Here is a 25,667-nt window from a genome sequence, read left to right as displayed (position 1 = left end):
ATTTTATTTCTTCTTTACTCGTTTATAATAATAATAATGATAATAATAAAATTTTAGTTCTATAAAAACCACTGTCATCTTGAATTCTTTCTCATCATTTTCATCTCTTAATCGGTTAAGAAAGTGCAAAAGATGCTCTCAGAAATAAACAATTCTTTCAGGGAGCAATGCACATGTTGAGAGTATAAACAATGAAACTCCTTGCATCTTGAGGATTAAAGCTAGAGGACAATTCGAAAAAGCATCGAAAACCACGAAGATGCCACGTCATGAGCCATCTCGAGAGATGAGGGAAATAAAGATGTTCCAGGTAGTGCCAGCTGGTTGTCTGTTCTTTGAACTCTTTCTCTGAATCTCTTTTTATAAAATTAGTTCAGTTGACCCTTTCGAACAGTGCAAAAAACCGATTTTTGCCGAGTAGCCAGAGCTTTGAGTCAATCCGATGTCCGCGCCAAAGCGAGAGGAGAATGTTGCAATTCGACCATGGCATGAACCGAGAGATCGTACGAATCGAAGAGACGCAGACACTGGATCCGATCGGGCGGGCGGTGCCTGTTGGCGTCTTCAGAAGCAGAAGAAGAAGGGTCCTGCTGCTCGTTTAATATACAGAGAAGAGGAGGATTCGAGAAAAGAGAAAAGAGAGGAAGAAGGAATGGGAAAGGAGTGTAAAGCAAAGAGCTTCGGGGCAGTCGGAGGCAAGGCGAGAAGCCTTTCTTCTTCTGTTTCTTCTGGTTTCAAGAGACTTTTCCATTCTATTTTTAAGATTTTATTTTTAATTGGGTTTTTCCAGCCCACCACTTCAAGGGGTAGATTCTAGATTGAGTTGAATAAAATCCAGAAGTTCTAGAACCTGGTTCTCTATTCTTGGTACCTGAGTCTAGTGAATCTACAGAGATTTTTGCATTATCAGTCTTGCTGTTCAAATTTTCAACCCAGTCATGAATTCCAGATCCAGGTTTTTATACTCTATAACTTTAGAGTGCAAACTTTACCGAAACTCTGACAAATTTCATATCATTTTCAAAAGAGTCAGTCAGACACTCCTCCTCTTTCTTCTCTTCTCCGCTGACCCCTTAACAACTGTGTATAGTAGAGAAGTGAGAAGAAAGAAGGAGATAGAAGCAATGACCTCGCACAGTTGGCACATAGATATTGCTGACAGCTCGATCGATCAGCGTTGGCTCTTCAATCAAAAGTTTGAAGGCAACACAGATAGAGATATTGAGAAATTGAGAAACGTGTGTGTGTGAGTGGGAGCAAATTTTGATAAAAGACGGATGGCTCTGATGTAATTGCGTGAAAAGTTTATGTGCACTCTTGTGTTTTATGAACTTGCAAAAATTAATTAGTAGATGGATGGAACATGGGTTATGGTAGTTATACTTTATCGATGGGTACTAAAACATTCATCGTTTTCTGTTTGTAGAATTCAAGGACCGCTCAGCTGGATTGATTGAGCATGAAACGGGGTCGATATTTTTTGATACTAGAAGGATTGGTAGTAAGGCTAAATGAGCATAGATTTTGAAAACGGATTTGCCTAGAAGATTATATCTCGTTTCCCTGGTAACTGTAAAGAACCAGAACTTAACTAATCCTTTTAATAACTTCCCAATGCATGGCACACGAGATTAGTTCATGTGCCCGAGGATCTCGACTCCAAAATTTTAAATTAACTTTTTGGAGTTTTAGATACGGTTACAATATCAAGAAATCCGATCTCACGAACATCTGAAACCAAACGCTGAATTTTTCACAAGCATCTTCAAAGCCGTTTCTGTATTTGGGAATGAAACCACAACATTGAACTTCCAGATGTTGTTAAGTTATAATCAAGAACAAAATTTTCATTTGTTTGTTTACCTTTTTCCGCTTGACACAATGCTTTTATTTTTTAAACAAGTACATAGATGACAATCGGATCGATGGAGAATTTTTTCTTCAAATCGTCTCTAACAGGTGTATAATTTGAACTTTCCGGTCGTTTCCTTCTATATTTGCTCATCTCACTTTTTTCCTCTACTGACCCCACAACCCAACCAATTCCAGCTGTCCCCATTTCTTTCTCTCTAAAGACATGATTCGGTGTCATCTCAAGACACGGACACTCCAACACAGACAACCAAATCGAACAGAACAAATTCTCCAGATGTTTAGTAAAAATGACAAAGTGCGATGCGGTTGCTCCACCATTTTTATTATAAATCGTTCTTTTTTCCCTCGCTCTCTGTCTTCGTCTTCTTTTAGTTTTGCAACACATCGGTTTGTGTCGATCGGCCGGCTGTTGGCCACGGAGAAAGAGCGCCCGGATGATTGAGAAGAGAGGCATCCTGATGTGTGTGTAATGTGTAATGCGCTTTCATTTTATCACAGATTTCCAACTTTTCATCTACCTTTTTGGATTTTTGCTTTGCTAGGGAGGAGAGAGGAAACTGTACAAAAAACTACTTGATGAGGCTTCTGTGGTTCTGAATCTCTCAACTTTCCTGGTCCTTGAAAAGTAACTTTAAGGTGTCTTGAACCCAAAACTTGTTCTGGAAATATTGATGTGTTAGTTAACTTCACTAAAATCCGGTCGACGAATTCAACGTTCTATCTGCGAAGTTAGATCATAATTCGTCAATTGAGATATTTATGAACCCTGTAATTTTCTTTCAAACTTTTCGATTTCTATTATTCTAATTCATTCAAAGAACCCTTTCAACACCCTTTTCATTTCCAGAACGACACCAATCTTTGGGTAACGAGAAGTCGATAGCCGTGACTGAAAATGTCGCGCTTATCTCTTCTCGGCTTGACGGCAGCCGTCGTGCTACTGTCGTCGTTCTACACTGATAGGCAAGTCCCTTCCTATTAACCCACAATATCTAAGCTCTCTTTTTCAGGATACATGTGGATGCTGCCGCCGCATGCAAAGGATGTGCTCCACCATGTGTATGCCCTGGAACCAAGGGAGAACGGGGTAACCCAGGATTCGGAGGTGAACCAGGACATCCAGGTGCACCAGGATTAGATGGACCGGAAGGAGTCTCAGGAGCTCCTGGAATGTATGGTGAGTATTTTTTTTAATTCAATTAATTTAGTGAGTTAGCCATGAAAATCGAGGAATCAGTCCTCAAGTTTTAGTGGAGATTTTCGATTTTTTAAGATGGCAAGATTCATTATTTTAAAAAGTCAGACAGTTAGAAACAGGAACTATAAAAGTTTCTTTTTTCAGGAGCCGAAGGAGATTTCGGAGACGGTGGAGCCAAGGGAGCACGCGGAGATCGCGGTCTTCCAGGAGCACCAGGACACTCAGGTCTTCAAGGACTCGATGGATTACCCGGACTGAAAGGAGAAGAAGGACCGCCAGGATGTAATGGAACTGATGTAAGTGACCTTTTGAAAAATAAAGTGAACACAACAACCGTCTGAAATCAGAGATATCCGTCATGTGTTGTTAGTGTTTTGAGCTTAAGTCTCCCTAGGAAAACTGCCTCGCAATTTGACTCTGACACTTTTTCCACCACAAAAAACCGAAGGAAAAAAATGAGGGAGAGAGAATTGAGAGAGAAGAGAATCGAGATGAGTCGGTATGTGTATGTGCAGCGGTTGTGTGTAATGTCATGACTCATCTCGCATCTTTTCTGCTGCTCAGCCATGAAGAAGATGATGGAGAGACCGAAAGGGACTACTGCACTATAATCATTCATTCATCATTTTCAGGGTTTCCCTGGTATCCCTGGACTCGCTGGGCCACCAGGACAACCAGGACCGAATGGAATGCCAGGAAGACATGGTTTGTCTGGACCACCTGGAGAAGGAGGAGTCAATTCACAAGGACGAAAAGGAGAGAAAGGAGAATCTGGAAGATCTGGAGTTCCAGGTCTTCCAGGAAACTCTGGATATCCAGGATTGAAGGGAGCGAAAGGAGATCCAGGACCGTACGGACTTCCCGGATTCCCAGGAGTTTCTGGATTGAAGGGAAGAATGGGAATGAGAACTTCTGGAGTCAAGGGAGAGAAAGGATTGCCCGGACCACCAGGACCACCGGGACCACCTGGATCGTATCCATGGGCTTCAAAGCCAATTGAGATGGAGGTCTTGCAAGGACCAGTCGGACCAGGAGGTGGGTTTTAGTCATTGATTGAAGTGGCTGCGAGAGGCAATCTTGAGGGAAACTTGGAGACAGTTAGGAAGGTTGTTAGTTAATGAAATCAAGTTTTTGTATGAAAATTATTTAAATACAGTATAACAACAATATGTATGCTCAGAAAATGGCTTTTTAAAATTTTCTGGCTTTTAGTCTGAAATGCCAAAAAGTGTGACCTCTTGAAGACTCGCCATTTTTCTGTCAAAATCATATTAATTATTTTTCACAAACATCCCTTTTTCAGGAGTGAAAGGAGAGAAAGGACGTGATGGACCAGTTGGACCACCAGGAATGCTCGGACTCGACGGTCCACCAGGATATCCAGGATTGAAAGGACAAAAGGGAGATCCAGGAGATGCTGGACAACGCGTATGTTTTCTTTTTCCTTGCCGTTTTCCATTTTCATCTATCTCATTTTTAGGGTAAACGCGGAAAGGATGGAGTCCCCGGAAGCTACGGAGAGAAAGGAACTCAAGGAGAACAAGGAGTTCCAGGAACCCCAGGATACCCAGGAACCAAGGGAGAAGCCGGAGAATCTGGATACCCAGGAAGACCAGGATTCGAAGGAGACTGCGGACCGGAAGGACCACTTGGAGAGGGAACTGGAGAACCAGGACCACGTGGAGCTCAAGGATTCGATGGAGTTCAAGGAGCGAAGGGACTTCCAGGACACAACGGATTACCAGGACCAGTTGGACCAAGAGGACCAGTTGGAGCACCAGGAATGCCAGGAATGCCTGGAATCGATGGAATGCCAGGATATACTGAGAAAGGAGATCGTGGAGAGGACGGTTACCCAGGATTCGCAGGAGAGCCAGGTCTTCCAGGAGAGTCTGGAGACTGTGGATATCCAGGAGAGGATGGACTTCCAGGATATGATATTCAAGGACCACCAGGACTTGATGGGCAGTCTGGAAGAGATGGATACCCAGGAATTCCAGGAGATATCGGAGATCCGGGTTATTCCGGAGAGAAGGGATTCCCAGGAACTGGAGTTAACAAGGTCGGACCACCAGGAATGACTGGATTGCCAGGAGAGCCAGGAATGCCTGGAAGAATTGGAATTGATGGATATCCAGGACCACCAGGAAACAATGGAGAACGTGGAGATGACTGCGGATACTGTCCAGACGGTCTTCCAGGAAATAAGGGAGATGCTGGATACCCAGGAATGAACGGATATCCAGGACCACCAGGACCAAACGGAGAGCATGGAGACTGTGGAATGCCAGGACTTCCAGGAAAGCCAGGAACCGCTGGAGCTGATGGACTTAATGTAAGTTTGTGTTTTCTAAATCAGATTTTTAGTAAAAGGTTCTTTTCAGGGATCCCCAGGACTTCCAGGAATTCCAGGATACCCAGGAATGAAGGGAGAAGCCGGAGAGATTATTGGACCAATGGAGAATCCAGCTGGAATTCCAGGACTCAAAGGAGATCGTGGTCTTCCAGGACTTCCAGGACGTCAAGGAAACGACGGACTCCCAGGACTTCCAGGATCACCAGGACAAGACGGATTCCCAGGATTGAGAGGAGAGCCAGGACTTTCTGGAATCGATGGAAAGAGAGGACGTCAAGGATCTGTGAGTTTTGAATTTGAATATGAGCATTAAATCAGGAAATAGAGTTTTCAAAACATTTTATTAAAAGAATAAGAAGATGTCGAAGATCAAGCGGAATCAGAAAATAATTTTATGAATTTTATGACAGTTATTTTGCATTCTGAGCCAGTTATCGAAAATTGTGGTGCATGATTTGTCACTAACCAGTTTTATTCGTTGTATCGCAAGTAATCGACTCAAAAACTTTAACTCATCACAAATACTTCCAGCTCGGAGTGCCAGGATTCCAAGGACCACCAGGAGACTCTTACCCAGGAGTTCCAGGAACCCCAGGATTCAAGGGAGAACGAGGACAGGATGGTCTTCCGGGACTCCCTGGAGCACAGGGACCACGAGGAATTCCAGCTCCATTGAGAATTATCAACCAAGTTGCTGGAGAGCCAGGAATTGACGGTCTTCCAGGACTCCCAGGAGACAGAGGAGCTGATGGACTACCAGGTCTTCCAGGACCAGTGAGTTCTTTTTCTATTTTTGCAATTTCTTTATTCAATCATTTTCCAAATCCGCATGCTTTCAGGTTGGACCAGACGGCTACCCAGGAACTCCAGGAGAGCGTGGAATGGACGGACTCCCAGGATTCCCAGGACTTCACGGAGAACCAGGAATGCGGGGACAGCAAGGAGAAGTCGGATACAATGGAGCTGATGGAGATTGTGGAGAGCCAGGACTTGACGGATATCCAGGAGTGCCAGGAGCACCAGGAGCACCAGGAGAGACTGGATACGGATTCCCTGGACAAGTCGGATATCCAGGACCAAATGGAGAGCCAGGAGCAGCTGGACTCCCAGGATCTGATGGTTATCCAGGAAGAGACGGACTTCCAGGAACACCAGGATATCCAGGAGAAGCTGGAATGAACGGACAAGATGGAATGCCGGGTCTTCCAGGAACACGTGGAGAATCTGGATTAGTTGGAATCGATGGAAAGAAGGGACGTGATGGACCACAAGGACCACGTGGAAACGATGGTGTACCAGGATACAGAGGAGAGGGTGGAGCACCAGGTCAAAATGGAATGGACGGATATCCAGGAGCGCCAGGAGACCAAGGATACCCAGGAGCCCCAGGACAAGATGGTTATCCAGGAGCACCAGGACTCAATGGAGAGGATGGACTTGTTGGATTCCCAGGACTTCGCGGAGAACACGGAGAAAACGGACTTCCAGGACTTGAGGGAGAATGTGGAGAGGAAGGATCTAGAGGACAAGATGGACTCCCGGGATATCCAGGAGAACAAGGACAAGATGGACTTCCAGGACTCCCAGGAGCTGATGGTCTTCCAGGATTGAATGGAGAGCCTGGAGATTCCGGATCACCCGGATTCAGAGGACAACCCGGAGAGCCAGGAAACCTTGCCTACCCAGGACAGCCAGGAGATGTGAGTGGATTAAAAAATTATTTTTGAAAATGCAATAAATAAAAATGATTTCAGGTCGGATACCCAGGACCAGACGGACCACCAGGACTTGCTGGACCAGACGGACTTCCAGGATTGAATGGAGAGCGTGGAGAGAATGGAGACAGCTATCCAGGAATTCCAGGACCAAACGGACAACCAGGAGATGCTGGATATGATGGACTCGATGGAGTTCCAGGACCACCAGGATATCCAGGAATCACCGGAATGCCAGGACTCAAGGGAGAATCCGGACAACCAGGCCTTCCAGGTCGTCAAGGAAACGACGGAATTCCAGGAGCCCCAGGTCTAGAGGGAGAATGTGGAGATGAAGGATTCCCGGGCGCACCAGGACAACCAGGATATCCAGGACAACAAGGACGTGAAGGAGAGAAGGGATACCCAGGAATGCCAGGAGAGAACGGTCTTCCAGGACTTCGCGGACAAGACGGACTTCCAGGATTGAAGGGAGAAAATGGATTGGATGGTCAACCAGGTTATCCAGGATCACCAGGACAATTGGGATCTCCAGGAGACGTTGGATATCCAGGATCACCTGGAGAAAATGGAGACAACGGACTTCCAGGACGTGATGGACAACCAGGACTTCGCGGAGAGAATGGACAACCTGGGATTCCAGGACTTCAAGGAAGAGATGGACAGCCAGGACCAATTGGTCCACCAGGAGACGATGGATATCCAGGAGCACCAGGACAAGACACCTATGGACCACCAGGACAATCAGGACAAGATGGTTATCCAGGTCTTGATGGACTTCCAGGAGGACCAGGACTCAACGGAGAGCCAGGAACACCAGGACAATACGGAATGCCAGGACTTCCAGGAGTGCCAGGAGAACCAGGACAAACTGGTTATCCAGGAGAACGTGGTCTTACCGGAATCGATGGAAAACGCGGACACGATGGACTTCCAGGACAGCCAGGAGCTCCAGGACTTGACGGAGTTCCAGGAACTGAAGGAGATTGCGGTGACGATGGTTACCCAGGAGCCCCAGGACAACCAGGAAGCAACGGATATCCAGGAGAACGTGGACTCCCAGGAGTTCCAGGACAACAAGGACGCTCCGGAGAGAACGGATTCCCAGGGCAACCGGGAATTCCAGGACTCAAGGGATCACGAGGAGATGATGGATTCCCAGGACGTGACGGACTCGACGGAGTTCCAGGACGGCCAGGATTCGCAGGAATGCCAGGACCAATGGCGATGTTAGTCAGAAACCCAACAGGTGCACCAGGAGACAATGGATATCCGGGAGAGAAAGGATACCCAGGACTTCCAGGAGATAATGGTACGTTTTCAAATCGTTTTCTGTCTTTCTAAAATCCGATTTTCTATTTCAGGACTCCCAGGACCACCAGGAAAGGCCGGATATCCAGGAGCTTCTGGACAAGACGGTTATCCAGGACCACCAGGACTCAACGGACAACCAGGACCAAGCGGAGACTCAGGATTCCAAGGAGAACGTGGACGTGCTGGACTCCCAGGACTCCCAGGAACACCAGGTTTCCCAGGAGCACCAGGAGGATGGGCACCAAGTCGTGGATTCACATTCGCCAAGCACTCTCAAACCACCGCTGTCCCACAATGTCCACCAGGAGCATCTCAACTTTGGGAAGGATATTCACTTCTGTACGTTCAAGGAAACGGACGTGCCAGTGGACAAGATCTTGGGCAACCAGGATCTTGTCTCTCCAAATTCAACACAATGCCATTCATGTTCTGTAATATGAACAGCGTCTGCCACGTTTCCAGCCGTAACGACTACTCTTTCTGGCTTTCAACTGATGAACCAATGACTCCAATGATGAATCCAGTCACCGGAACAGCAATTCGTCCTTACATTTCTCGTTGTGCCGTCTGTGAAGTTCCAACTCAAATCATTGCTGTCCACTCTCAAGATACAAATGTTCCACAATGTCCACAAGGATGGTCGGGTATGTGGACCGGATATTCATTTGTTATGCACACTGCCGCTGGAGCCGAAGGAACCGGACAGAGTCTTCAATCACCTGGATCCTGTCTCGAGGAGTTCCGTGCCGTTCCATTCATTGAGTGCCACGGAAGAGGAACTTGCAATTACTATGCCACCAATCACGGATTCTGGCTTTCCATCGTTGATAAGGTAAGCTCAACAATAAAGTTAAAATCTATTCATAACTGTATTCTGTTTCAGGACAAGCAATTCCGTAAGCCAATGTCTCAAACACTCAAGGCCGGAGGACTCAAAGATCGTGTTTCCAGATGCCAAGTGTGTCTCAAGAACCGATAATCACAATCACTTTTTCTATACTATTTATCATCTTCTACTTAAATTCTTCTCAAACAGCTTCTTTCTATACTTTTTCTATGTTTTTTCTTTCAAAAAATGACAAATCTTTCCCTTCCAACCAACTGCCATGCGAGCACATTTCTGTGTTATACCGTATCTTTTCTGCCTTATTTTCAGTACAGCCTGTTATGTTTTTCTTCCTTTCTTCCATTCGCATTTTCCTTTTTTTATTGATTATAAAAATATGATAAAATCAGAATAAAACCTTCAACTCATAGAATATTTCGATTCATAAAACACCAGAAAATCTCAGAATTCTTCAATAACTTTCGAGAAAATCTGGTCATGAGAAAGTATTTATTTAGACAGAACACTCGGACAAACATACGGACAGAACTAGCTACAATGGGAAAGAATAATACATAAACTTTTTTTGCTTTAAGTTTTAAAAAAGATTACTTCAAATATTCTTCTCTCTCCAAATCTTCCAATCTATGTTTCATAAATTGCAAACTGTAATTTTCAATCTGTTAAAAACCAATATAACGGAAAAGCGTTCCGTAGAATAAGTTGTTTTTGGATCTCAAAGATCGTAATCTTCTCCCTCTTCTCTCTTTTTCTCTCACAATTATCCAAACGTCTTCCACTCCTTCATTCTTCTTCCAAATCCATCTTCTCCTTCTTTTTCTTCTCCAAATGAACAGCAATTTGTTGCGGATGCAAGTTGTTCCCGAGGAAACAACCAGATAACATGCGCATATATAACTGGTTTGTCTAACCTATATATACTAGTATAAATTCTTGAAGACTCTCTTCGTTGTTGTTGTTATTCAGCTGACAGAAACAACTCTTCTTCCATGAATTCGCCTTCTTTCACACCCTGATAACTGGCTTCTTCTTCTTCTCTTCCTTCCTTTTTTCCATTCTTCGTCTCATGAAAATGCCGGTTTCTTTTCGAATTTACATCTTCACCTCTTCTCCTAAGTTGATACACTCATCGTCACCAATTCGATTGCCGTTGAGACGAAAAACAGGAAGAATTGAAAGAGGAATGGATAATCAGTCGCCTTTCTCGGCATTTTCCAGTTTCAAGTTAACAAAACAAAGTGTCAAAAGAGTGTTTCTTGTTGGATCGTTGCGTCGAGATCCATTCAAAATAATCGACAGATTCGTGTTTCATTTCAATCCGTTAAGTCAAATGATTTTATTCTTTTGTCCGTGTCTGTGTCGGTATGTCCAGATATCCAGAGTGTTGGTGCTCGATAATCATTTATCAGAATTTCTTGTCTGGTTGAGAGTTTATCGGTTTTCCGAAGTGTTCTGAGCACTTGTGGAGTCAGTGATGTCTCTATATCAACCAAAAAAAAACAAGAAATGGTTCCGTTCCCTAATTCATTGTTAATTTTTTGAATTTAAACTTCTTCAATGTCTCATGACCCCAGTCTAATGGGATACGGTAGTACTCTTGATCCCTTTCTGCATTGATAAGTGAATATCTATCCGATCGCATCCCATTCAATATCACCGAATGGCTAATTATCAAGAGATGGGTCAAAGTCTCTTGATCTCCTGACCTAATCCTTCTTGTACTAACTACTTTTTGAAGATCATTCCCGTCTTCTTTTTTCTTTTCCCATCTTCCATATTCAATCTCTCTCCGTCTCTCTTACTTCCACTCTTCTCTCAGTAATTTTTCCTCCCGTTTTCCGCTTATATCCAATGACGCGAATCCGTCATCCGACCACCTGGAAACGTTCCTCACTGTTCCGTCCGGACGCCGTCTCCTGACGGCACGTGGAGAGAACAGATTTCTGATCGCAAAAACAGTTGGATCGATGCGAACTCTGGAGGAGACGTAGACGTCTCCAGAAGAAGCTGCCGAATTCCTTTATTTCGCCGTTTTACTCAGTGACTTTCGATTTCCGAAAAGTCTTCGGAATACAGTTTGTATCTTCTTCTTCTTTTCCTTCTTTTCATCTCATCGTCTCTTTACATCCAGAGAATGAATAATACGTTCTTGACTACGCAATGAAAAACGAGAAAAAGTAATTTGTTCTTGTTTGGTTTTGTTTTTTTCCTTGTTACCCGGATCGCTTCATTCTTCTTTTTCTTGTTTCCTTTTTTGCATAATTAGACAATTGGTACCTGTTCTTGTTTCATTAGGTTACTTTCTGGAAACCGTATTTCTTCAATTACGATTATAACTAATGGTAAACTGGTTGTTCAGAAAATTCACTATTATGGATATCCCAGTTTCACTATTCATGCCAATAACTTGGAAACTTTCTTATATTTCTGGTTACTGCAAAACTGTTGTTTTCTGATAGATTTATGATATACTTTTAACTTTTCTTATTCCCTCTATCCCGCCCATCTCATTTTCTAATTATTTTTCTTTTTCAGCTCAAAATGGAGCTCTCAGAGTTCTGGAGTGAACTCAACACATTCACTATATATGGGCCCAACCATACAGATATGACAACGAAATACAAATATCCGTAAGTTTATTTTCTCATCAATTTCTCCCAAAAGTTTCTTTTTTCCAGATATCACTTCCCTGGAGAACAAGTAGAAGACCCACAATATTGGACGATTCTTTTTCAAAAATACTGGTATCACTCGATTACGATTTCTGTATTATACTTTGCATTAATCAAAGTAATTCAAAAGTTTATGGAAAATAGAAAACCATTTACCCTCCGTTATCCACTGATTCTATGGAATGGAGCATTGGCGGCATTCAGTATTATTGCAACTCTTCGATTTTCTATTGTAAGTTCTTTGAATTAAATTTATATTTACAATGATATTTTTTAGGATCCCCTCCGATCACTCTATGTCGAAGGAGTATACAAGACCTTGTGCTATTCGTGTAATCCAACTGATGTCGCAGCCTTCTGGAGTTTTGCATTCGCACTTTCCAAAATTGTTGAATTGGGAGATACAATGTTCATTATTCTGAGAAAACGACCATTGATCTTCTTGCATTATTATCATCATGCTGCTGTCTTGATTTATACCGTTCATTCAGGTTAGTCCTACTGAAAATTGGAATTTTTCAACAATTTTATTTTCCCAGGTGCTGAACACACCGCCGCCGGTCGTTTCTACATTCTGATGAATTACTTCGCTCACTCCTTAATGTATACTTATTACACTATCGCTGCCATCGGATACAGAATGCCAAAATGGGTTTCAATGACCGTCACCACTGTACAAACAGTCCAAATGTTGGCTGGCGTCGGAATCACTTGGATGGTTTACAAAGTGAAAGCTGATTATAAACTTCCCTGCCAACAATCAATGGCCAACCTGTATCTTGCATTCGTTATCTATGTCACTTTTGCCATTCTCTTCATTCAATTCTTCGTGAACGCCTATATCGTCAAGTCGGCGAAAAAGGCTAAAGAGTTGAAGAAAGAGTAAAACTACTGAAATTTTACGGATTACCAGAAAACCTCAAACTTGTGTTCACTTTGTTTTTTTTTCTAAAACTTGCCAATAAATTATATATTTATGAAGATAAAGTGCAATAAATGTTAATTTCAAATGTTAGAGTTATGCTTTTGGATGAATCAGTCCCTTCTCAATCAAGTCTGGAATCTCAACAGCCATCCATGGTCCCAAGCCGAGAGCGAAAGCGTGCGCGATCCCGAATTTAGGTGTATTGCGAGCCCATAGAGGCTTGAAGTGCTCCGAGAGACAGATCTTTCCACCACGGTACATCTGGAAAAATATTTGTTCATTTGTTCATTCTCAGAATTTCTATATTTATGTTCAATAGACAATGAAACAGTTCGTCCCACAGCTTTTTTAGAACCGACTCAACAAACCTTTGCAGTTTTTCCATCTAATTCAGGCAACGCGATTTCTGGAGCTGTGACTGGATAAGTGATTGGAATGTCGAATTCGACGTCGAACTCATACTTAACCATATTGTGGAAGTACCAACACTTTCCGAACCATTTTGTGCCTCTTTCGTTGGACTCCAATCTGAAAAATTGTGTTATTGAAGGTTTTTTTGAAGTAATTATTTGAACTTCGGCTTCATGAGACAGTTATGGCTTGAATGAGTTTACTGAAACTGAATACAAGATCTGCTTTCATGAACATCTTCAGAAAAGTGTCGATGAACTCACTTGAACCAATCTCTATCGCTGTTCTTGTTGTTCTGGACGGCGGCGATAATTGACTCGTACTCTTCCTGAAGTTAATTTTAGATTAAAATCATTGAGAACTAGAAGAGTATCAACTTACCTTCAGCCTTTCAATCCACAAATCGCCATCTCTCGGACTGGCTTTTGTCTTGCAGAGCGGAATTGCTTTCAGACTCGATTTTGTGGCCTCATCCATCTGAAACAACTCAATATGAACCAGTTTTTAATAGAACAATCACAATTTGAAGAGAGATCAGTTAATTAATAATTTCTTTCTTTGTTAATAATTTTATTTGATCAGTAGTGTTACAATTCAATGAAGAAAACAAACAAAACAACGGCAAAATTGCAGAAAATAAATGGAGTGCGTTGGCCAGTTTCCGCAATCTGACGTGATGGTGTTTGCGGACCTCTGGGAAAATTTGTGACGTCACGAAGCGAATGTATTCAGCGAAAAGTTCAGAATTCAGAAAATATTCTGCAGAACTTCGTGGGATTTGTGTGTATATTTTTAAAACGAGGCCGTAAAAAATGTTCGTTAGTTTGTTGATTATATTATTCTGATTATCTCTTTCCGGTGTTGAGATTGAAAGCTCGGTGAACTGATCAAGTGAATAGACTTATGCTCGTTTTATGATTTTACTAGAAAGGGTGTCTGTCTCCATGCCTCTGATTCGCTTAATCGGTGGTTGGATAGATAGAAAATAAAATGATTTATTTTCGAATAATGTGCAAAAAAACTAAAAAATGTTTAGTGAAGGCAATCACGACCTTCTCCCGGGAACGATCCGGCGAGTTGAATGACTCCGGCGTCGTAAATCTTGCGAGCGGTCTTTCCCTTTGAGATGTAGCTATCCGGAATCTTGATGGTGAATTTGCGTTGACATGGCTTGATTCCATCGTTACAGTCGTGGTAGATGTTCAACTTGGGGTCGATTGGAGTGACTTCGTCTTCGTGTCCAGCGATCTCAAAGTCCCCGTTTCCATTGGTCTTTCCGGAAGCCATGAGGTCATCAGCATCGATACCTGGAATCATAAAATTCAGATGGAGAAGAGATAAAAAGCGAAATTACCTCTGTCATCATCATAGAGTTTCACCAAAACTCCAACAGCCGGCTTTCCGTTACAGATGAGTTTTCCGCGAACACCAGCGGATTGAGTGTTTCCGATAAGGGCAGAAGTGGCTGCCACCAGGCAGAGTAAGATGAGAACCTTCATTCTGAAATGTTGAAGTTAGAGTTCACGATAGGAATAAAAGAGCGTAAAATAGAAAGTGTGGGGACGAAGAATAAAATTAGATTTGTTTATATCAGCGAAGAGTTGATCAAATGGATACTTTTATCTTTCTCTCTCGGAACAACATGTTTACGAATGACGACGAAGAAGAAGCGGGGAAGGTACCAGGAAGAATGTAGAAAAACGAAGAAAGAAGATGGGTTTGATGGGATTTTGATCGATGAGCACGGAGAGAGCATGAGCTACGAATGAGCTCTTTGGCCAGAATGACTCAAATCTTGTGTAGTGTTGTTGGCTGTTTCCATGGAAAACATATAACAAACAAATCGGATTAATGATCAGATCAGAAGTAATTGAGTTAAGTTGTACAACTATACGAAAAGATGTAAGGTCTGTATCATAAGTGATCAAGTTATTTGAAAGTTACAGTAACCTTCAGTCAGCTTTTTCCTATATGTGATTCCTTATGCCAAATGATTATATCAAAGATTCTTTTATATTGAACAGTACAAGTGATTTGTATATATATTTTTTCCAGAAATACTTGACATCATCTATTATTCTATTATGACCAACATAGCAACATGACAGAAGAAATGTGTAGTCACCGATTATTCATGAGTTCCAAACATCAATTTTCTTTTCTTAACTTTTCTTCTTAACATTGTGTTTCCAAAGTGGGCGTGACGTTGATAGAGAAACCAAAAGGTGCGAAGAAGGACTGAACAAGGTAGTTCGATTACGGTACACATCTGGAGTTTCATGAAATTAACAGATTCTAAAAACACGAACAAAGTCGCCGAGGACAGCGAATTTCTCGACAATACCTTTATGTTCAACTATTGGTCTTCATGTGTTCTGGAATATCCAATTCGAATGAATTTCCCTGTTTTTGGAACTTTTTCTTCGCATATTTCGTATATGTTTCTTTTCTGTCAAAACCCACTCAAGACCATGTATAATTCCTTCTCTTCCTCCATGGCAACATCACAAAAACGAGAAAGTAAAGAAAAGAGAACTCAATTATTCATCAGTCGAAACCTCCTTTCAACTTCACCCAACAATTATTATTTCTTGTTTCTCTTTCTTTCTTTTTTCGAAATGTCATCTTCTCGAAACTTTGATTTGGAGTATGATGATTATAAAGAAAGAAGGAATGCAGCTGGAATCGGAAGTCGTGCAAGTTCAAGAAATGGGCGGTTCAAACCAATTGATGTGGAGAAGGAGAAAGCAAAGAAGGAAATTGGAGATTATGGATTGTGAGTTTACCATGAGTTTTACCAATTCCCAAATAACTCATTCCTCATTTCCGAAACATTTCCAGACCAAAAAACGAGTATCAAATGCAAGGATACTATGAAAGAAACTCTGATGTTGGTTCCGATCCGTTGGCATCTGTCCGAACTATTCGAAACAATTTGAGAGTTATGTCACTGGAGCACCGAGACAAGGACGAGCCAGTCAAAGCTCATTTGTGTCAATCGGCGTGTGATGATTTATCAAAAGCCGAGAAACAACTTGTCGATTTGAGTCATAAGAGAAGTGATGCAGTGGTGAGAGGGGACACGAATCAGGTTGAGAGAATTGCAAAGGATATGGAGAGAGTGAAGTCAGATGCAATTCGAAATGCGTATTCTGATTTGATGATGGAGGATGGAGCAATGAAAGCATTCGGAGTGAACTCGAAATGGACTCCTGATAAGAATCCAATGCCTCCAGATGATTGGAAACCAATGACTCCAATGAAACCGAGAAAAAGAGCAGAGACGCCAACAGGAAAGAAGAGATCAGAGAGTAGACAGAGTGTAAGAGGAGGGAATAATGATAATGGAGATATGAGAATGGCTTCGAGAGCAAGTACGAGGTCAGCAGAGAGGAGAGTTATTCCACAGGAAGAGACAAGGAAGGTTGGTTTGATATGAGGACTCACAGATATACAGACAGATAATTACAGCCAAAAGCCACACGCAAAAACCAACGTCTGTCCACAATTGGTCATGTTCCTGAATCCATTCCAGTGGATTCTCCGTTGGCAAGTGGTTCCACAGTCCAGGATGATCCATATAAAATACCAACTTATGTTGGGTGAGCACCCTCTATAGTAACATCAAACACCGTCTTTTTTCAGAAGATGCCCACACTGCCAAGTGACTGAATCCGGGCTCGGGAAACCTGGAGGAATGGAGAAGCATTACGCCAAGTCGTGTAAAGTGATGACAAGCTGTAAATACTGTATGAAGTTGACAATGGTCAGTTAATATTTAAGTTTCCCTCTGAAGATACATATTCCAGGTCTCCCAGCTAACAGATCATCTGATTTATCGTTGTGAATTCCTTCAAGACACGATGGAATCTTGTAATGACTGTGGATTGGCAATAGAAAAAGAAGATCAAAGACGTGGAACCAGTCATCCGATGTGTAGAGGAAGACGCCCTCCATCAGGAGCCCAGTGGTGTCCATTATGTACAATTGCAGTAGAAGATAATGAGGAGAATTGGAGAGAACATCTGCTGGGAAACTGTTATAACAATCCGAGAAGAGACGGTCCGGAGAAGGATCCGTGGGAGATGAAAGAAGAGCAAGAAAACATTTTGTGAGTTCATGAAGGACTGAATGGGAAGTAGATTCACGTTTACAGAAGAGGTGCAAAAGAGAAGAAGCGTCGAGAGAAAGAAGAAGAAGAGCAAAGAATTAAAGATGCAGAATTGAAGAAACAACAGCAACAAGTTGTTGTGAATAATACAGGATATCCTGGAAGAATGATAGATGCTGATAAATTGGTGGTGGCTTTACAGGAGATTCAGGAGAGGAAGAAGGCTGAGAAGAAGAAGAAATTGAAAGATATTGAGAAGGAGACTGCCGCGACTTGAAGAACTTTTAGTAAATGATTTCAGTTCTAATAACTTTTTTTTAAACTTAATTGTTTCAAGCTAAATAGAACAAATAAATAAAAACGATAGTAGCACCGAAACTGGGCAAAGACCCAGAAAATCTAGCGCTTTTCACACTAGCAACTCAAAACACATGCATTTCTTTGAAAAAAACTTGAATTTTCCGTGATGAACTGATCCTATCTACTCTGATTCCCTCCACAATTCCACGTGTAACTCAATATATAAATGAAACATTTCCTTCATTCAATCAGTTCAGTGCCTTCTCCAGAAGAACTTTCTCTCGAATTTGCAAGAAAACAATGTCTCATCGAGCAGATGACACCAGAAAACATCGCAAATCGCGTTCAGTCAAGAAGGATCATCAATATCCATTCGTTTCTTTTGATGGGGAACAGGTATTTCTGTTTGATTTGGCTCTTATGGAAATATGTCATTTTCAGTCATTCGACATTCCGGCTGACGAAGGAAAGAGTCCGGTGCGTACTCGTATGTCTCTTGCTTCTAATCCAGACGCCGTGAAGTATTTGGACGAGATTGCACTTCTGAAGGCACGTCGTATTGACAAGGATGCTCCGAGACATCCGTACGATCGTCGTGGACAACCAGCACCACCAGTTGCTGAATCTTTTCTTTCAACATCTGCATCTCTTCCACCAATTAGTCCAAACGCTATGACTTTTATGGGTGGACCTCCAGAATCTGAGAAGACTTACAAACTCGGAAAAGACGGAACTCTCAAAGTGTCGCAATTGCCGGATGGAGGAGAAAGGTAGAAAGATCAAAAGAATATTTCTTTCATTTATAATTTCCAGATTCGAAGTTGCAAGTGGCAAACAATACTGTGTGTTCCAACAAAGCGCTGGACAAACTTGTCTCTGCAGTTACAGTGATTAAACGGATCGAACACTAATGTGTGAATGTGAAGGCTCATTTTCGATACTGCTCAATAAATATTTATTGATAACTAATTTTTTGAATCTGGAAAACAAGTTCAAGTTAAATAAAATTGAACAAGACTGTAATTACGGCTAGTACAAACTGATAATTAACTGGACTGCTATTACCTTTCTCTTCTTCAAAAATAATTCGTTGATGAGTTCCAAAAATTGGTTTGAAATCCTCTCTATTCTTGGGACACCCGTGATCTGCCCATCTTGTAATGTCCATATTGAAATAGTGCATGTGATCCGGAGTTGAGAGGTTTTGTATTTGACTGCTGAAACAAAAAGTGTGTTGAAGGCAATCTCACTATCAGCTTTTTGGACTCTGCCCCTTGTTCTCATTTCTCGGAATACAAAATGAACAAAATTATCACATGAGTCCCCTCTGACCAAAAATGCCTATGATAAGGAACAAACCTGCAGAATGGTTGGTCGGCCTGCTCGCAAATGATGTAACCGTCACCCTCTTTCATTTCATTATTATACCAAACTTCAGTCCGTGGATGATAAAGTGAAATGTTATCAATATTATCAAAGAATGGGACTCGTGGCGCATAGTCGTGTGCATGAATGATGTGGTATGAGTAGGGAAACTGTAAGGAATTCCAGTTTTTTCAAATCTTTGATTGCCTACTGACATTCATACTATGCCACATAGCAAACTGATAATCTGTGCATCTTGGACATCCGAGTAGAATAACTTTCATATTGTGTGGATGACTCATTCCAGTTAAAGCAATATAGGCAGATGTGATAAGCGCAAGTGATGCTCCCATGGAGTATCCGGTTATCTGGAATTGAAAAAAGTTGTCCGTCTGTATGTCTGTTTGTCCTCCTACCCAAATCTCAAAGTCCGGATAAGTCTTAATTAAATGATGAAGATCCTCTCCGAGCCCGCCGAACCAAAGTGACTCGAAATTATCATGAAACACTTTTGTAACCCGTCCGACATCGAAAAATGGTATCGTACCACTGAAAAAGTATTTGGTAATCTGATATTTATTCAAGACAGCGAGACTTTTGATTCCCGATTTTCCATAAATCATAATACTGATGAACTCCATGAGATCCACGAATCGATAATACAATCAATTTTCGAGTTTCATCATAACCAGTGTATCCAGCACATTTTACATCTGAAGTTCAGTTTTTTTTAAAATTCAAAGTTTGAGAAAACTGGAACCTGAAAACAATGATGAACAGTTTGCTTCTCGGCGTTTGAAAGCTTTCATTGTTGGCAGTTGGTTACTGTAAATTGAAATTCTTCAACTTTTCAGTTTATTTGAAAGAATACTCACTCCAAACAAACTTGTGGATCGGGTCTCCTAGCCGCAGCAATAACTGGAAGAACCGTATACCTGACGAACTCATCGTCGTAGGCATACTGTAGTGCCGGTACAGAAGGACAGTTAATGGAGAGCTGGAAGTTGTATAATATGAAAGAAATCGAATTTTAAAACTCACATCAACGCTCTTTTCACATTTAATTTCTGTTGAATTCCCAATACATTTGTTATTCTCTAGACAGAATCTAAAATAATTCATATTTAAACTTCAGGAATGAACTGAAACTCACTGTCCCCCATCAATCAAGCACTCATAACAAGTTTTAGCTGTAAGTCTAAGAAATAAATGAAGTAGAAGGTATGCTGCGGGAGAAGCTGGCATCTTCAGGGGCTCCAAAATGGGAAAAGTCACACCAAAAAGTTGATAACACGGCACATTTAAAGTGTAGTTTATCAAAGTACCCTTTTCTTGAAACTAAAGAATACCAAGCTTATCAGCAGAATTGTTGCTGCAAAGAAAAAAAAAGAGGCCCTTGGAACGGACCTGGAACTTGATAAGAAAAGTGACAGGTGACGGTGAAATGCATCGAAGAGCAAAATTTTTTTCTGGTTTTAACTGAAACTAAATATACTGCAATGGGAATGAAAAGAAAAACTGCTTCGGCAAAATTTTTATCGTACAAGCTTTTCCATCAAATGGATTTGTTACTGGATTATTGAAAAACTTTGGAACCGAAACACATTAGGGCAAACAAAACAACATTTTGAACGGGGGAAAGGGTCAGGGGACAATTAATATTAAATTTACCGGTCAATAAAATGCAATCTATTTAAAATTATTTCTGTAACGAGTATACTTATCAGCGAAGAAAAACTAACAGAAGTTTTGACAAAAACCTACGAAACTCGGCCAATGGGGTTTTACTGAAGATCAGGTACGAGACTCTTTGAAAACAAGATGAGCTCGGTGGTGTACATAAAAAAAAGAAATGAGCTACAGGGGGGTCATGATAGAATTCGAGGGGTCAAATTAAACATGATATGATTTTGGGAAAACAGGGGTACAACCAATAAAACATGAAAAGAATATTACATAATGAGAGCGGAAGCTTGAAAATAACAGGGATTGGGATTTTAATGAAAGAAGGCAGGGTTTTTGATTTACACGAAACATGGTACTGCTTCTTTGGACAGAAGAGGGACAAAATTATGCAGACTTTTCGAAAGAAAAATTACAAAAATAGAGGAAATGTGGAGAAATATTGGGTGCGATAAAACGAAAAAGTTAAAAAATGTTTTGAACTTTGAGATTTGAGTAAGAGAATGTTCAGTATCCAATAACGGCAGGAGTGGCGGCAAACGGCTTTGTAGTCTGACGGTCCATCACGGAAGCAGCAGAGTTGCGATTGACGATTCTCGAAATAATAGATGAAGTATTTCCGCGTGACTGATTGGAGGATTCCATTGAGTCATGATTCATCATTTGATGAGAGCGTGGACTGTAGTGAGACGACTGATGATGTGGTGGGCGCGGAAGAATCTGAAATGAACAGATATTAGTTTATTTAAAGAAGTCAATATATCGTTCTCACCCGAGTCTGGTCTCCAGTGCGAACCATTGGACGATGATCAGCGCGAGAATCGCACACGATATAATGCATGCGATCCCAACAAGCTTCGCAGTAGTACTGGAGGCATGACGAGTCACCACAGAAGTACGGGGCATAGTTGTGCTTGCACAAAACTCCCTGGCACTCATCACAATGTTGATCTTCCATCACATACGGCTTGATTTCGACCTGAAAAAAGAAATATTAGCTCTGGAACAGATTACAATCTTCTCAGGACTAACTCTTTTATTTGTCTCAGCATGCGTGACCTGCACGAATCTTCCCGATATGGCACGAACAAACGATTGAGAGTTGGCGAAAGTTACACGAGCAGCTCCTTTCGGGTACTTCAGCTCCGGATCTATGTCAATTCCAACATATGAAACTTTGCCGTAGTAGTCCTGAAGACTGCTAGCCAAATCGCTCGCACGTGTCGGACGCGGGACACCTCCTATGAAGACTGTGCGACGGTGATCGACCGAACAGCTGTCATCACAGAAGTAGTCAATATCTGACAGGCGCCACGGACGAACTTGAACCGCTTTATCACTCATTGTTGGCGAAGACAATTGGAGATAGTATCTGAAACGTAGAAGTTATAAGAAAAACCAGATGCAAGGAATGTTGTGAAAGGATTTCAAACATATCAGAATTCGGAAAACCTTACTTGTTCTCATAAAATTCGCATGCGTTGACGAGTTCTTGAACCGATCGTTCGTTTGTAAAAACAAGGAAGACGTATCCAGAAACAGATCGAACTGAACAATTATAAGTTTTAATTTGTTAGGTTACATTCATCTTACGATTGCGACGACCCATCTCCACTTCGTACATATTGTCTCCTCCTCTTCCATTGTTGTGTTCTGGGCGGCGCGGCCAATCGACAAGGACTTTTCCAAAAGCACCGAAAGTCGCCCAAACTTCTTCTGAAAACTTTTTTAAATATTTGAAAAATGTTTTTCTTATAAATCTACCTTCGGCAACATCAATCGGAAGACCACCGATGAATACTTTGCGCGAATAAAGAGCTTCAGCAGACAATGGGCGTTTCTTTGTCATATCGATGCAGTTTTGAGCGACACTCATGAGTGGCCTATTCAATGGAATGATGTTAGGACGAGTAGACGCCGTAGCTTGTGGGTCGATGGAAACGATAACCATCCGATCATTGAGAGTTTTTACTTCAACAATTCGATTTTTCCGTGCACCGGAAACACGAAGAGTTGAAGTGGGCAGAAGGCTCGTCTTTTGGAGGTTCATGTAGGGCGAAATCGCAGACGAATCGTTTGCTGCGAAAATGGACTGCAAAGCTGCGGAGGATGGCATCATCGGAGAGTATGACATGTTCTGGATGGCATTCAATTCTTCTGTAAAGTAAAAATATATTTCAGCGAGAAATACCAATAATACCTGTGAACTGGCTCATATCCATCGATGGGTCGATTGAAGACACAGAAAGCGATGGTTTATGAGCGGGCATACTCATCAACGAGGGAACGTCCCCAGAAGCCACAGCCATCTGGAACTCCAGGTTGTTATAGAGGGCGGCATGATTTAACTGCTGCGCGAAGTTGAAGTTGTTGGCAGCCAGCTGAATAAAAAACTATAAATAAATATCTGAAAAATGATACGATTACTTGTGCTCCTAAAAACGCATTCGAAGATTGAATGTTCATTCCGATTACCGGGTTTCCGTTCCTCTTCAACTTTTTCGAAAGAAACGAACTGTTCATGTCGAGGTTGGTGACGTCGGTAGCCAGAAAAGTTCCGTTTCCAGAGGGTTTCTTCAACGATGCAGCTCCTGAACGACGGTTCCCTTGTAAAGAGCGAGTCGTCGATTTGGAGTCACCACAAGCCTTTACTTGATGCTGCATCACTCACTAAAAAAGCAAAGATTAAAAGATGATGATAGAAAGCATCGAGTGAAAGAAAAGCAGCCAGCTTGCACAAAATTCGAACGGCACTTTAAGATGTCTGCGTCTCATTCAAAAAGAACGGTAATCGGCCGACTCTAAGCGGCACACATTTAGAGCGTTCAGGCGTTGTTTTCTTTTATCAGAATTAATCAGAAACCGCCTCATGTTTCAGAACGGAATTGTAAAAAAAATAACTAAATTCCGAACCAGATTTCGGCAGGAACGAATTGTAAAAGAGCTCAAATAAATGTTAAATTAGACCAGTTCGTAAGTATTCATGAGCGCTTCCTCCCGATAAAATATAAGCAAAAATTTCGAAAATTGAGGCAAACGACGACTTTTTAGCAAATTTTCTGCACAAAATAAGAGGAAACGCATAAATTATCTGGCAAAATTAAAGAACTCCTCGAAAAACGGGAGCGCAAAAGAGGCCGGCCGACTGCTGGCAAAACTGCCAACAAAATGAAAATGAAACGTGGCGACACGGGTCCTTTGACACCGTGACCTACTTTTTTCACGTCTTGCTTATTCATTCTTTTTTGCGTGTAACTTCTACAAAAATTGCATGCAGGTAATAAATTGAAAATTTTTGGTAGAAAATGAAAAAATATTTTTAAATTTATTTACACAACTAATTTATAGAAAAAAAGTATCAAGTGGTTGAGAATACGGTGTTCTATTCTGCGGACAGCCATCTCTTCCCCATTGAGGCATGTTCACATTAAAATAGTAAATGTGATCCCACATCGTAAGATTGTCTGTAACCGATGCACTGCAATAGTTTCCATCGGCTTCTTGACAAATATTATACGTGTAATTTAGATTCATGAAGTTGTTGTACCTAAAACATGATTTTAATTTAACGAATGATGTTGTTCATAGTCTATACTCGACCTACCAAACTTCAGTCCTCGGGTGGAATAAAGCAGTTGTGTTGTCGTGAGGATTAACTGTAAACATTCTTGGAATAATGTCACGACGATGAACTATATGATAAGAATAAGGGAACTGTAAGTTAAAAGTTGGATAGGGAAAGAATACAACGAACGGTTACCGTAGCTGTATACCAAACTGCAAAGTCATAATCTCCCATTCTTGGACTCGCCATTGCGATCACTTTTATATTTTCTGTTTTGTATAACCCAGAGGTTACAAGGTAAGAGGATGCAACCCATGAAAGCATTCCGCCGAGAGAATGCCCATTAACCCAGAGTTCGAATCCAGGGTATTTATATTTGAGAGTTCTCAAGTCTTGTTGCATTCCTCCATTCCAGAGTAGCATAAAACTGTCATAGATGACTTTGAATATTTTTCCACCCATACCAGAATATGATTGGATCCCACTGAAAATGAAACAGAGAGAATCAAGACGTTAGCTGTCTGTGTCTTACTAATTGGCGTAACCATCGAATAATTGTTGTGTCTGATCATCTCCATGAGAACCTCTGAACGATATTATTAGTGCTTGTTGTGAGACATCGTAGGCAGTGAATCCACGACATGTTATATCTTAAATCATTATGTCAAACTGAAGAGATTGTAATTAGTGCAAACTTGGATTGTCTGGAGAGCATTGTACAGTTCGCACTTGATATAACTTCATTGTGGGTATTTGGTTGCTGAAATTCTTAGATTTTTGATCATTTCGTGATAAAAATTGCACGCTCTTCAGAGTGTCAATTCAAGAAGTGTATCAAGTGACTACTAAAACTGTAAAAGCTGTAAAGATAACAGGAGAAATTGGAGTAATAGTAAGCACACATGTAATTTTTGGTCTCGAAATTCACAAACAGGCTCTGATGATATATATTTGAAGGTTTTCAGAACTAAACCCACTCAAAACATTGTTGAATTTGATCTCCATGAGAAGCAGATGCTAGAACTATCTGCTGAGTTCTCATAAAATTATCATCGTATGCGTATTTCGGATTCGGACTAGTTGGACAATTTAATTGCAACTGAAAAAAGTATTTTTAAGTTGAGACTTCTAAAAATTCTTACAGTAATCGGAGTTTGACATCCTGTCAATGTCGAGTTACATTGAGACGATTCCACACACCATCTGAAAACAAACTCATTCTCAATTCATATTTTGAAACAGCAACATACTTATTTCCAGCACCAACACATGTAATGCAGTTCTCAGCAGAAATCAGACCAGGAAGTAGAAAAAGTAGCAGAAGCATTAG

General features: G+C 41.4%; 9 protein-coding genes across 9 annotated transcripts; 4 read left to right on the top strand and 5 right to left on the bottom strand.

Moving 5' to 3' along the window:
- Window positions 1–1,124: 1,124 nt before the first annotated feature.
- GCK72_009408 (uncharacterized protein) lies at window positions 1,125–9,437 on the top strand (the record flags this gene model as incomplete). Its single annotated transcript, XM_053727368.1, has 12 exons — window positions 1,125–1,246; window positions 2,886–3,052; window positions 3,218–3,369; window positions 3,706–4,108; window positions 4,377–4,501; window positions 4,554–5,408; window positions 5,458–5,712; window positions 5,961–6,203; window positions 6,269–7,129; window positions 7,184–8,456; window positions 8,509–9,290; window positions 9,342–9,437. The coding sequence occupies 12 exons, from the start codon at window positions 1,125–1,127 to the stop codon at window positions 9,435–9,437; spliced, it is 5,334 nt and encodes a 1,777-aa protein (XP_053586945.1).
- A 2,409-nt stretch (window positions 9,438–11,846) lies between these two features.
- Window positions 11,847–12,863, top strand: GCK72_009407 (uncharacterized protein; the record flags this gene model as incomplete). The annotated part of the gene is made up of 4 exons (XM_003113006.2): window positions 11,847–11,935; window positions 11,984–12,209; window positions 12,255–12,468; window positions 12,517–12,863. The coding sequence occupies 4 exons, from the start codon at window positions 11,847–11,849 to the stop codon at window positions 12,861–12,863; spliced, it is 876 nt and encodes a 291-aa protein (XP_003113054.1).
- A 132-nt stretch (window positions 12,864–12,995) lies between these two features.
- On the bottom strand, window positions 12,996–13,790 carry GCK72_009406 (uncharacterized protein; the record flags this gene model as incomplete). Its single annotated transcript, XM_003112815.2, has 4 exons — window positions 12,996–13,163; window positions 13,271–13,430; window positions 13,577–13,641; window positions 13,695–13,790. 4 exons carry the CDS (start codon window positions 13,788–13,790, stop codon window positions 12,996–12,998), a joined length of 489 nt encoding a protein of 162 aa, XP_003112863.1.
- Window positions 13,791–14,345: 555 nt separating this feature from the next.
- On the bottom strand, window positions 14,346–14,812 carry GCK72_009405 (uncharacterized protein; the record flags this gene model as incomplete). Its single annotated transcript, XM_003113305.2, has 2 exons — window positions 14,346–14,620; window positions 14,668–14,812. 2 exons carry the CDS (start codon window positions 14,810–14,812, stop codon window positions 14,346–14,348), a joined length of 420 nt encoding a protein of 139 aa, XP_003113353.2.
- A 1,119-nt stretch (window positions 14,813–15,931) lies between these two features.
- Window positions 15,932–17,701, top strand: GCK72_009404 (uncharacterized protein; the record flags this gene model as incomplete). The annotated part of the gene is made up of 6 exons (XM_003113018.2): window positions 15,932–16,089; window positions 16,155–16,737; window positions 16,785–16,915; window positions 16,959–17,079; window positions 17,123–17,424; window positions 17,470–17,701. The coding sequence occupies 6 exons, from the start codon at window positions 15,932–15,934 to the stop codon at window positions 17,699–17,701; spliced, it is 1,527 nt and encodes a 508-aa protein (XP_003113066.2).
- A 323-nt stretch (window positions 17,702–18,024) lies between these two features.
- On the top strand, window positions 18,025–18,619 carry GCK72_009403 (uncharacterized protein; the record flags this gene model as incomplete). Its single annotated transcript, XM_053727367.1, has 3 exons — window positions 18,025–18,120; window positions 18,166–18,494; window positions 18,538–18,619. The coding sequence occupies 3 exons, from the start codon at window positions 18,025–18,027 to the stop codon at window positions 18,617–18,619; spliced, it is 507 nt and encodes a 168-aa protein (XP_053586944.1).
- On the bottom strand, window positions 18,162–20,334 carry GCK72_009402 (uncharacterized protein; the record flags this gene model as incomplete). Its single annotated transcript, XM_053727366.1, has 10 exons — window positions 18,162–18,424; window positions 18,790–18,941; window positions 19,084–19,259; window positions 19,305–19,457; window positions 19,506–19,638; window positions 19,685–19,802; window positions 19,850–19,914; window positions 19,965–20,086; window positions 20,131–20,197; window positions 20,243–20,334. 10 exons carry the CDS (start codon window positions 20,332–20,334, stop codon window positions 18,162–18,164), a joined length of 1,341 nt encoding a protein of 446 aa, XP_053586943.1.
- A 945-nt stretch (window positions 20,335–21,279) lies between these two features.
- On the bottom strand, window positions 21,280–23,436 carry GCK72_009401 (uncharacterized protein; the record flags this gene model as incomplete). Its single annotated transcript, XM_053727365.1, has 8 exons — window positions 21,280–21,492; window positions 21,545–21,751; window positions 21,805–22,144; window positions 22,230–22,320; window positions 22,366–22,488; window positions 22,537–22,929; window positions 22,973–23,153; window positions 23,200–23,436. The coding sequence occupies 8 exons, from the start codon at window positions 23,434–23,436 to the stop codon at window positions 21,280–21,282; spliced, it is 1,785 nt and encodes a 594-aa protein (XP_053586942.1).
- Window positions 23,437–24,114: 678 nt separating this feature from the next.
- On the bottom strand, window positions 24,115–25,664 carry GCK72_009400 (uncharacterized protein; the record flags this gene model as incomplete). Its single annotated transcript, XM_053727364.1, has 8 exons — window positions 24,115–24,319; window positions 24,377–24,486; window positions 24,533–24,821; window positions 24,870–24,987; window positions 25,033–25,097; window positions 25,315–25,436; window positions 25,480–25,540; window positions 25,588–25,664. The coding sequence occupies 8 exons, from the start codon at window positions 25,662–25,664 to the stop codon at window positions 24,115–24,117; spliced, it is 1,047 nt and encodes a 348-aa protein (XP_053586941.1).
- Between the last annotated feature and the right edge of the window lie 3 nt (window positions 25,665–25,667).

This window comes from Caenorhabditis remanei, chromosome III (assembly GCF_010183535.1).
Source record: "Caenorhabditis remanei strain PX506 chromosome III, whole genome shotgun sequence".
Taxonomy (NCBI): Eukaryota; Metazoa; Nematoda; class Chromadorea; order Rhabditida; family Rhabditidae; genus Caenorhabditis; species Caenorhabditis remanei.
The sequence above is the reverse complement of the archived record's forward strand: the minus strand, read 5'-3'. Positions and strand labels throughout refer to the sequence as shown.